Raw genomic sequence first — 12368 nt, 5'->3', positions numbered from 1 at the left:
TGGAAGATGGATTTGAGAGGCAGAGGCTGGTTAGGAGATGCCTACACTGATGTATCTCCACGTGTTCCCCAGTTCGAGAAGCTCTGATGGCACTCAGTCTTGCTCTAAGGACTCCTGTCAGTGTCAAAGGGAATGCAACTGGAAAATAAGGACTGCTAACACGGGAATACACTTCCTTTCTCCGGCTGACTCCCACAGATGCATAGTGACTGCCTGGTGTGTGGTACTGATGGATAGTGACTGCCTGGGGCGTGGTACTGAGAAGCAACCAAGATCTAGACTCAGAAGGAAGGTGTTTCCCAATCAACTGGTGGTATCACCCTTGAGCCAGAAAGCAAAAGTGGAACAAATATGTGCTGTTTATTTCCAAAGCCTTATTAGAGTGTGTGTGAGAGAGTGAAAAAGAACGTAAAATGGAGAAAGAATGAAAAGATGAGTGCGAGGAATTAAAAGAAAACTGACAGGAGCAGGAGAAAGCAGGAATTAGTACAAATGTGGGGGTGGCATTCAGAGCTGCTGCACAACCAGAAGGGTGAGGCCTAAGAAGGAGAAATAAACCCTGTGCCTCCTCTTCAGCTTTCATGCTCAGCACACCTCAGTGTAACGTGAACATCTGCCCACCGAGGGTTTCTCCTGTGGGAGAGTCCGCAGGCTATCCATGGTGCTAATAAAAATGCAGATTCCTGGGCCCCGAGGGAATCAAAATCTGGTCTTGCAATGTAGGTAACTCTATTAAAAATAGTAACTGAGAACAAGGTTCTCCACTCTGAGTCAAATGGATGGTCACCACAATCCCAGATGTGACGTTTACTATATAAGAAAACACGGTCAGTCACGATGTGGGGAGATAACTATATAAACTATAGTTGACAGAATCACATTAAAAGCTGACGGAGAAAAACTGGGAAAAACTGTAAGGACTGCTGTGTCTTGTCAGATCCTACAGTGTAGAATTCGATTTTGTTATAAATCCAGTTGGTTATAAACCCACGCAGATTGGTTGCAGAAAACTGCCTGGAAATAAAAGCATCATTTGGGGTTATCTGTAATCCTAGGAGTCATAGTTCTGTGAAACTGCATAAGGTTGTTTTACAATAAATACCTTTTTAAATTCATCTTCTTTATTATTAACATCAACCTCAGACACAATATGAGTCTCATAATCAGTGTTCTCACCCTCTTCCATTTCACTTCCAAAAGCAACATGCTTCCTCTGTTCTATAGATAAAAGACAAAACAAAAATATAACATTTAATACTCAGCGTTTGGCTTACTCTATATGGTCAAACCTTCTTAGGAAGCTCCTTTTTAAAAAATTCTTAATTTAAAAATTAAAAATTTCTTCCTGTAGGAATCATCCTTGAATTCACTATAAATCGCCCACCTCAACAGAATTGACATTCTACTAGGAAATACTCCCTTTAAATACACTCTGTCTTAGTATATAGAATTAATAAACATTTAAACAGGGTTTTACATGTTATCTTTCTAAAATATCTATTTACCTTTGAGTTTGCTGGTGTGTGCTTATTTTTGTACTTCTGATGGAAACTACTTACACTATGTGGGGAAACCGCTAAGAGAAAAGAAGGCATGTTGTGGGTCCTTATTTAAGTTTGGAGTTTCTCAACCTCAGCACTACTGACAGTCTTTACTGGGAAACGGAACATGTTCAGCAGCATCCCTGGTCTCTACTCCCTAGATGCCAACAGCACCCCACTAGTGTGGTAGAATGCTGTACCAAAAAAACCACAGCTAACACAGCAGGCCAGAGACTGCTATCCACAGAAAGGCCTGCTTGCAAAGCTGGTCCTCAGTTTGTGTCTGGGAACATGGATTTCAGAAGGGTGCTCACCATTCTCTAACTCATAAAAGGGGCTCACGGTGCCTAAATACTTTGTGCAAACAGTGTGGTTTACGTTGAGTGCCAGCTTTCCTTCTGGGAGTCTGGAATTCCGGTACTTGCCAAGCAGAAGGTGCCTACTGGAGAATGCTTCTTTAACTCTTATGACTCGCACATTATAACTAGCCACATTACCTGGTAACTGTTTTGCTGCTTTTCCACTGTACTTAACTTCATAAATAGTTTCGAAGATTGAAATAAGTTCTTTGACAGCTTCTTCTACATGCTTACTTTTGTGGTTTAGGACCTCTGCCCATTCTTTTGTGTATGTCTATTAAACAAAGAAATGACTATTAATTTCCAGACACTTAAAACTACCGTGAAATGTATTAATATGACTTCAATTCACCAAACTAGAATTAATGCCACTTAAAAACTCCTAGAGAGTTGCCAATAGCATAATGATTCAGACCCAAAATGTCAACGCTAAAAGCAGCTTGAGGCAGCCTCTAAGTCTCAGGCAAAGAAAAGGAGAAGAAAGAAGAAACATTCAGTCTTTGACCTTTATCTGACTCAATCACATGTAACTATCTATATCCACATTCATAAGGGTAAAAAGAAAGAAGCCTGAAAGAGTAGAGATGATGATGTCAAAAGTTGAAAATGAGAATAGTTTTAAAAAAGGACAATCCAAAGTGTTGTTCTGAGATTCAAAAGACATAAGGTTTTAAAAAGTAAGCATAGTGTTATATGCCAGGTATCAATTTAAGAGGGATATGTGTATGAACTCATTTAATTAAACAACAACCTCTTGGGATAGGTAACATTACTGTCCCCATTTCACAGATGAGAAAATTGAGTCTCAGAAAGAATTAAAAATTTGCCAAGGTCACACAGTAGTGGTAAGAATAGGGGTTTGACACCAACCTTCCGTGATTCTAAAAGGCTTTGCTTTGCCTTTCTGAACTTTTCTAATAGTCAGCAAAAGCTTTAGGAAAAGTCAAGAAATAGTCACATTCAGAAAAGAAAACTGGCTTATAAAATTGAATAGGCCTTTTGACATACTCAGAATGTTCATGCATTTTAGGAAAGAGGAAAGTAAATGGTAGCAGCCAACTTGGGCCTTCAAAAACAGTTCTGCAAAGGAACTTAAGTCTATCTATGCAAACGTCTCCCCAGACAAGTCTTGGGAGGTCCCATTTTCTCCACGTACTGCCCTCATGTGTTCCTTTCTTGACTACTAGATTGAGAGAGAGACGTAATCTGCCCCCTCATTTACACCACCTCATCTGTGTCTGAACCCATCTTCATCTTTTCTAGTCTCAAAGGAAACAGTGTTCCTTCTCTGACCTGAAGACAGTCTCTGATCCTCCCCACCCCCACCAACTTTTCTAACCTTGACCCATCATTCATTCATTCTATCCTTTCTAGTTTTTCAACACAGTGTTAAAATGTTGGGAATGACAATGGTGGCTGAGAGATACTTCAGTCTAGCAGGGAAAACAAGTGTTAGGCAAGTGGACACTTACAGGTGACCTGGGAAAACTGGACACATGTGTTTACATACACACCCACCTCTACCTACTTTGAAATCCCCTAAGAAAGGAAACAGACCACTAGTTAAACATGATAGATTAAACACATACATTTACCTCCGTACTCCCCTGATATCTCTGGAAACCAAGACAAAATAACATAAAGTGATTTTTTTTTATGTTAAAATGACATACCCACAAGAATAAATGGGAGGATGCCACACAAATTCTTCTACATGTTTCCATTACTATATAATAATAAAGTTACTGGTATTCGACCATTGGTGCTAAGAAAACTGAGTATCAACTTAACAAAAGAATGAAATTGGATCCTTTCCTTACACCACACCCAAAAGTTAACTTAAAATGAATCATAGATCTACGTGTAACAGTGAAAACTATAAAGCTCTTTAAAGAAAACTCAGGCAACAGGCAAATCTTCATGATCTTGCATTAGGCAAAGTTTTCTTAGATATGACACCAGTGCAGAGCAACAAAAGAAAAAACAGATAACTTGAACATCATCAAAATTTAAAACATCTGGGCTTCAAAGGAGATCATCAAGAAAGTGAAAAGACAACTCATAGAAGGGGAGAAAAGGTTTGCAATCTGATAAGGAACCAGTATCTAGAATATAGAAAGAACTATTACAACTAAAAGATAAGAGGACAGATAACCCAATTTTAAAATGAACGTAGAATTTGAACAGACATTTCTAAAAGAAGAAAGGTATATAAAAGGTTTATAAGCACGTGAAAAAGTGCTCGATATCACTAGCCATTAGGGAAATACAGATTTAAGCCACAGCGAGATACCACTTCATACCTACCAGGAAGGCTATCATCAAGAAGACAAATAACAGGTGTTGGCAAGGATGTAGAGAAAATGGAACTCTCATATACTGCCAATGGGAATGTAAAATAATGCAGCCACTTTGGGAAAGTCAGACTTTTCTTCAAAAGGTTAAATATGAAGTTAACATACGACCCAGTAACTTCACTTAGTGAAGAACAGACTGCAAGGCTGAGGAGTAGGCCAGGGACAGACCGGAAGGCAGCCAAAATATTAAAAAACCTGAAGACACAAGCCATCCTGAGCAAGATCTGGCAGAAACAGCAAAGAGCAGAATTAGACCCTCCAATTTCTTCAGATAATGGGATTGTTATAAAATATATTTTAAATATCTAAATGAAAAAATTGAATTAAAAAAAAGAAAGGAGCAAGATCATATAAAAAACCAGATATATTTGAAAAAAAATATAAAGTAACTTCAAGAAACAGATAAGTACATTCAAGTAAATAGAAAATTCAAAGTAAGAAAGTAGAGAGTAGAAGTGTGTCCAAATATATTGACAGAATAAATGTGAATGGGCTAAAATTACCAGTTTTTAAAAATCAGAGATTTTTCATAGTATATTAAAAACAAAATCCAGCTAAATGGTCTTTACAAGAGAAAATCTAAAATACGAGAACCCAGAAAAGTTGAAAATGACAGAATAGAAAACAATATATCTGGACAATAACAACCAAAAAAGGCTGGTGTAACTATATTAAGATCAAACAAAATAGACTTTAAGGATAAAAAGCTTAACACTAATAAAAAGGGGCAAATGGCCAGGAAGACATAATCATTTTAAAGTTGCATGCTCTAAGCACAGGATGTGGAAATTGGTCAGTTAGTGTTGTCTCCATTACAGCCAAGGTCCCAAGGCTGAAAACAAATGATGTTAAGATCCTACATACTATGAAAAAAGTAGTTCTTAAAAGGTAGCAGGGGACCTTGAGGTTATAGAGAGGACGTTTGATCATTGGTAGAGATTTGGTAGAAATAAGAGAAGGGAACTTCAAAAGAACTACTCAGAGACCCTGATCCACGACTCCTGGGGCTCGCGGATGGAGGGGCTGACCCAGGCCTAAGCAGTCCTGAAGCAAGAGGCTGGCTGGCTATTCTAACCCTAAAAGGCAAGGGAAGGTGTCCTGGGAAGAAGCAGTCACATTTCCATAGAAAGAGGAGCAAAAGTCCCTGTTTCCCATGGGCCAGATTAGATCCCCTGAGATGGAGCCATCCTTGGTTGTCTTGAAAAGGACACTAGCAAGGTGACCCAAACCAGCAGGGTGGGTATGACTGAAGCACAAAGCAGGTAAGTAAGAAAAAAAAAAGAGTTCAGCTCAAGACATAAAGGGAGTGCTTTTGAGAGAGACTGTGCTATGTGCTGGGCCTCAAAAATGGTAAGACAGGGTTCCTGTCTTTGCATGTTTGAGCCAATGGAAGATAAATAGGTATTCAAATATGTTTAATATAATATGATGCTGAGGAGGTTAGTTAGGTTTTATCCTGTATGGTGTGGGTGCCACTGCCCTTGAAGGATTTAGGCTGTGGAGAGGTTCACAATCAGATTTGGTGGCGATGTGGAGGGTGGATACGATGGCGCGAAATACAGAGGCAGAGAAACAAGTCGGGTCACAACATCGAATGCTGAACTCAAAATGAGCATTAAAAGCCTGACCTAAGAAAGGGTAGCAGGTATGGAAAAATTAGGTAATTCAAGCAGAATCTTAGTAAGAGGTAAAACCTGGCTAAGCCTTAAAAGACCGACTGGGTTTGGGGATGGGAGGGAAGAAAGGAGTCCAGATGATGTCCAGGTGACTAAAGGGGAAAGTATGCAGTAGTTAAAACCATGAGTGTAGATACTGCCCTGGGAGCATACACAGAGGAAGAAGAGCAGTCAACACTGACAGGACCCCAGGGAACTCCAGCATGAGGTTGAGAACATTGTCAAAATAATGTCTAGGGTGTGACCATGGGCTTGAGCTGTTGACACCTTGTAAGTCTTCAGCGCTGAACATGTCCCCAAAAAGAACAGAATGTCTAAATGCCACTGACACAGATTTCTACTTTTAGATTGCAAATTCACACTTCAGGTTTCTGAGCCAGGATTGCTATGAATAAAATATAATACATAAATTGAGCATACCTCATTGAGTGACAACATATCTTCTACTTTGGTAGCACTGCTTTCGGGCAGGGAAATTAACACCGTTTTGGCTATCTCCTTTAGAACTGTATCAATATGCATTTCACACAAGTCACTGATCTACCAACAAAAAATAACATGTGGAAGAAAACTCTTCTTTCATCCAAAATGCACCGGAGTTATAAACTAATTTACAGAGCTATATCCAGAAACTTGAATCCTAGCCAGGCATAACTTGGTGGGAATTTTAGGAGCACATCTGCAAAGGAAGCTTGATGTGAAACTGAAGTTTTATCAAGCAGCAATGTGTGCCACAGCCTCATATGCGTTATTTCCTTCAGTCTTCATTCCAGCCCATGACTCTACTATCCCAGTTTTATAGCTAGAGAAACCAAGGCTCAGAGATGTCAAGTAACCTGGGGAGGAACACACAGCTGGTGAAAGTGAAAGAATCCTACCTAGGTCTGTCTGACTCTCAGACCTCTGGGTTTTGTCTGTTAGACCATGCTGCCACCACAGACAGACTAGCACATCTAAAAAGATATGCATGTCTCATGTAGCAAACATGTCAGAAACCAACAGACAGTCTCCAATCGGATGACCGCCTCATCTAATTAACATTAGCTGCATTAAAATTTAAGTACTCCACTCTGCTATCTTCTGCAGCCTATAATTATCTCATTTCCTAAACTACACTGGAGTTGAACCATCATTTTCACATATTAAAGGCAAGGTAATTCAGGAACAAGAACAAAACAATCCTAAATCAAAAGGCCTCAAATCAGTTAAAGAAACATAGGGTTTTTTAAAAAACTTAATGGATGTCCTTTTAGTTAAAAGTCACATCTTTTAAAGAGCTGTCATAGGTAATCTAACTATTACTCACAGTCTGAGTATTAATGTATGTAGTTTGAAAAACATTATCTCTCATACCTTCTTTAAGAGTTGACTGAACATATCCAAAACTAAGTCCACTTCTTGAAAAAAGCTTTCTAGTGTTAAAGACGACCATGTTAATATTGTGAGCCCTTGCCGCAATACAGATTCCACCTAGAAAAAGAAAAAACAGTTTCAATTATAAGAAAGGAGCATCTGCATTTATATTTTTTTTTAAAAAGGCTACCTTTTATTACCTGGAAATATTACAGGTTGTATTTCCCCTCCATTATACCTAGTAAAGGTGACTTTTTGTTTTTAATCATCTTTGGCTGTCCATGAAGCAATCATGGATTCTTTAAAAGTGCTCATTATTCCGATTTATTTGTTTTTCAAAAGCAACAACACTTACACAAGAAATCATTCTGTGGAAAACTAGAGCTATAAAGTTGAACCAGAAAGAGGGTCTGGACAAGAATACATGTTCTCAAATCCATAATTTATAGAACTGGAATCTAATTTTACACAACAGGGAAAGCAATATAAACCCTCAACATTACCAACCTTTTTCATTTTAGGAGTCATCAGATTGACAAACACAGAAGGCACTTCCTGACATAACTCATCATAATACTGCAGAAGCCCCTGTTAAAAGTCAAAATGACATGTTTTACTTTAATTTATTTTAAAGCAACAGTCATATTTTGATTCATACCAGGAAGGTTTCATTATACCTGTTTCCTCATAGCCCTGCCAAGATGGAGGCTGCTTATTTATACCAATTTGCTGCTCTCTTTCCTCACCTGTAAATTACCTGAGCCTTCCCCCTTAAACGGCAAGTCTTTGGAGCGTTCTAGACTTGCATTTTTCATAATCATTATTTAATTGTCTTTCTAGATTTATGCTATTTTAAATGGCTTGGACAATTATCTTTTTGTGATGTCTGTCATACTACATTTTCCCCCTTTCTGTTCCTTGTCTGCTGACATATTACAGTATACTTATGGAAGCCACACTTGTTTTCCTGAATCAAAATAAATACAGACCCAATCAGAATTAATAAGTTTTATATTTTCTTTTAGATATTTTTTAGAGATGAACCATAATGATCAATTTTTGACCATTTTGTAACTTACTGTGCTGTGTGATGGGAGACGTGGATTCAAGTTAATTCTTCCCAAAATTAATAATATTAAACTGTTTCAATGTCTACTTCATAGTTTCAGAGTTATTAATCCCTTCTTTTCTGTTACTTGTAGTTGAACTTTTATGTACACTTGACATTTGGCAAAGGACTGTGACCCTCATAATAGTATTCGATACTAACTAAACTGTAAGATGCAGTGCATATCTTAATATTGATACTAATCTCAATTTATAACAGTACTTTGACACACTATCCTCTGAAGTCACAACTGGCCAGTATGAAAGACTAGGGCTTCTGATGTTGAAGCCAAAGTTTCCACAATGCCAATGCTCCTCTTAAGATTTTTTTGAATATATGTGACAAAATTTTGGTAAGAGCTAAGATTACGAAACTAGAACAAAGCATATGCATAAATCTTTTTGATCTTGGCTTAGGCAACGGTATCTTAGATATGACACTAGAAACACAAGGGATAAAAGAAGAAGTAGATAAGACGGACTTCATCGAAATTAAAAATTGGCTGTACTTCAAAGGATACTATCAAGAAAATGAAAAGATGAAGTGAGTCAGAAATAGCCATAGGATATCACTTATGTGTGGGATCTAAAAAAATGACACAAAGAAACTTATTTACAAAACAGAACAAGATTCACAACATAGAAAACAAACTTACAGTTACCAAAGGAGAAAGAGGGGAAGGAATAAATTAGGAGTTTGGGATTTACAGATATAACCTATATATAAAACAGGTAAACAAAAAGGTCCTACTGTATACTACAGGAAACTATATTAAATGTCTTGTAATAACCTATAATGAAAAAGAATAAATATAAATTTATAACTAAATCACTATGCCATACATCAGAAACTAACATATTGTAAATCAACAATAATTCAATAAAAAAGAAAACGAAAAGACAACCACACAACAGGAGGAGAAAATATTTGCAAATCATGTATCTGATTAGGGATTTATATCCAGAATGTATGATGAATTCTTACAACTCAATTATAAAAAAGACAAATAACTCAATTTTTAAATGGGCGAAGGACTTAAATAGGCACTCCTCCAAAGATCTACAAACGGTAGATACACACAAGAAAAGATCCTCATCATCAATAGCCATAAAGAAAATGCAAATCAAAACCACCTGGAAAAACCACTTCACATCCAAATGTTCAAATAAAAAAGGCAGATAGTAATAAGTGTTGGCAAGGATGTGGAGAAAGTGGAATCATCATTCACTGCTGATGGGAATATAATATAAGGCAGCATTTTTGGAAAACAGAGTGTGTCAGTTATTCAAAAGGTTATACATAGAGTTACCAAGTTGCTAAAACCCAAAACAGTATGTAGTTCCCTCAAAAAACTAAAATAGAACTACCATATGATCCAACAATTCCACTTCTGGGTATTTATCCAGAGAATACAAAAACACTAATTTGAAGAGATATATGCACCCCTGTGTTCACTGCAGCATTACTCACAATAGCCAAAACATGGAAACAACCCAAAGTGTCCATCAATGGATGGAGGGATAAAGAAGAGGTGCTATATACACAATGGAATATTATTCGACCATAAGAAAGAAGGACATCCTGTCATTTGTGACAACATGGGTGGACCTTGAGGGCATTGTTAAGTGAAATAATCTCAGACAGAGAAAGACAAATACTATCACTTATATGTGGAATCCAAAAAAGCCAAACTCGTGAAAACAGAACATAGAAAAGTAGTTGTCAGGGGCTGTAGGCTAGGGAAAATAGATAATTGTTGGTAAAACTTTCAGCTATAAGATAAACAAGGTCTGAGGATCTAATGTATAACATGATGACTGTAGTGGATAACTCTGTATCATATAACTGAAATTTGCTAAGAAAGTAGAACTTAAATATTCATATATATATATATGCATACACACACACACATATAGTGATGGATGTGTTTGTTAGTTAATTAACTAGATGGGAGGAATCCTGTCACAATATATATGTATATCAAATCATCATGATGTAAACTTTAAATACTTTATAATCTTATTTGTCAATTATACCTCAATAAAGCTGAAAAATTAAAAGAATCAACATAATAATAAATTTCCCCCAATTTCATATCAGCACAACTGCAAAGATAACTTTTTCTTTAAAAAAATACAATAAAAAAAACCTCTTTCAAAACAACTAGAAAATAGAATTTATCTTACCTGCAAATGCAATTTATCCCCTTTCAATTTGCTTTCCAATTTTAGCAGTCTCTTTGCCTCTTCTGGTACTTCCAGCTTCATTTTTAACATGCACTTAGTTTCCCGAACAATTTCTAAAATTTTGGGATCAAAATTAACCAGCAACTTCCCGGATTCTGGATGTCGCACAAACAGTGTGGCTTGCAAAGCTACGAATAAACAATTGCTGACATTACTTGTTGTAGATTTCTGCTTCCAGCCCTGTTTACATGCTTGTCTTCCCCACTGGACTACTGACTTCTTAAGAGCAGAATAACAGTTCTGGATATTCCAGGTGCTAGGACACAGTATCTGACACATGGTCAGTGCTCAAAACTTAGATAAATGAATGATGAGTGTCTGCAAACCATAAAATCAGATCCCAAGAGATAAAAATACACCAGGAATTCCAGTTAGCCTTTGTGCTATGAATTGCAATACTTTCCTGAGTGGGTCTAAGAGAGCTACAATACGATGTTAGTTTATTTTTATGGATTGTGGTTTAACCTCTGGGAGAGAGAATTGGAAGATGTGCCCAATTACAAAATACGACCTACCTCATAGATTTCAAACCCTTTTCCACACCTAACCCCAAACTGGCTTCTTTAAGAAGGTTTAGCTGCATTAAATCAATAACTAGGCTCATTATCGGTAAGAAACATTTACTAAACACCACTGAGCTGTGAACTCCTAAAATATAGAGGAAGATTTTTTTTCCCTACATTTGAGTTACTACAAGAACATCATTCATAAAAATAGGCACTTTCAGATATGCTTTATTAAGAATTGAAATATATAATAATCCCAAACATTTCATGTTGAATAGCCTTAGATCATGTTATCCTAACATGACTTACTTCTAGAGGCATAAAAATAACACACTTATAAACTAGTTGTGCTAACTTGAGCTTCATCATATATTAACAAACACTGCTAATATGAGAATTTTAGATGTATCTTCCAGGCTTCACCTTACTTCACAGAATATGGCTGCATCAAATTTCTAGTAAAACTAGTCTGTATATTCCTTTGAAGCTAGTTGACTTTTACTCAACATACAAAATTAGTCTTGATATGATCCTTAATAATGTTTCATGAGGATTTCAATTAAAAACTTAACTGAATTCATTTGAAATCTTTTAAAAATTTGGCTAGAAATCATTCATCCTCCCATATGAATTCCAAAATAAGCTCTGAATATTCATTTCACGTAATCTGTCTTCCTTAAGTCAGTACTGAGCTTTCTTGAAAGGACAAAATAATCAGCAAGACCTCTAAGAATACTGAAGCCAGGAAGTCTGCTCCAGGACTGAGTGAACATTTTGTTCTATGTGAATCATCATCAGCGAAACTTTATGGACCAATCAAAAGAGGCTGATACTAGGTCCCCAATTATTATTCCAAGTTAATATATATAGTTAAATATATATATTTATAAATATAACGCATCAATGTAACAACGACATGCCTTCCATAGCAATTCATTTCCACCAGCCTGCGTTCACATGAAAGGCAGGTTTGAATCCCAGCTCTGCCACTTCCTAGCTCTGTGATCTTGGGCAAGCCCGTGATCTTCTCAGTACCTCAGTTTCCTCATCTGTAAAATGAGGATAATAATTGTTCCTCATAGGATTGCCATGAGGATTAAAGGAAGTTGTAAATGCAAAGTGCTTAGACAAAGCCTGGCACATGGTAAGCACTATATAAATGTTAGCTATGACTGTTATTTAAAGGACACAAAGATGAAACAGACATAGAGAGTATTCCTGG

General features: G+C 36.9%; 1 protein-coding gene across 16 annotated transcripts in view; it reads right to left on the bottom strand.

Moving 5' to 3' along the window:
- The window catches only part of DNAH8 (dynein axonemal heavy chain 8), a 219464-nt gene that overhangs the window by 159634 nt on the left and 47462 nt on the right, over window positions 1-12368 (bottom strand). For all 16 annotated transcript variants that reach the window (XR_012501126.1, XM_074348632.1, XM_074348630.1 and 13 more), the window contains 6 exons: window positions 10581-10768; window positions 7794-7874; window positions 7287-7403; window positions 6354-6473; window positions 2039-2174; window positions 1103-1218 (listed from right to left, as the gene is read on the bottom strand). Coding sequence is in view for 15 of the 16 variants with exons in the window: in XM_074348632.1 (XP_074204733.1) it covers window positions 1103-1218; window positions 2039-2174; window positions 6354-6473; window positions 7287-7403; window positions 7794-7874; window positions 10581-10768 (758 nt within the window). In the remaining variant the exon portion in view is untranslated. The remainder of the gene's footprint in view (window positions 1-1102; window positions 1219-2038; window positions 2175-6353; window positions 6474-7286; window positions 7404-7793; window positions 7875-10580; window positions 10769-12368) is intronic.

Source organism: Camelus bactrianus, chromosome 20, assembly GCF_048773025.1.
Source record: "Camelus bactrianus isolate YW-2024 breed Bactrian camel chromosome 20, ASM4877302v1, whole genome shotgun sequence".
Classification (NCBI taxonomy): Eukaryota; Metazoa; Chordata; class Mammalia; order Artiodactyla; family Camelidae; genus Camelus; species Camelus bactrianus.
The sequence above is the reverse complement of the archived record's forward strand: the minus strand, read 5'-3'. Positions and strand labels throughout refer to the sequence as shown.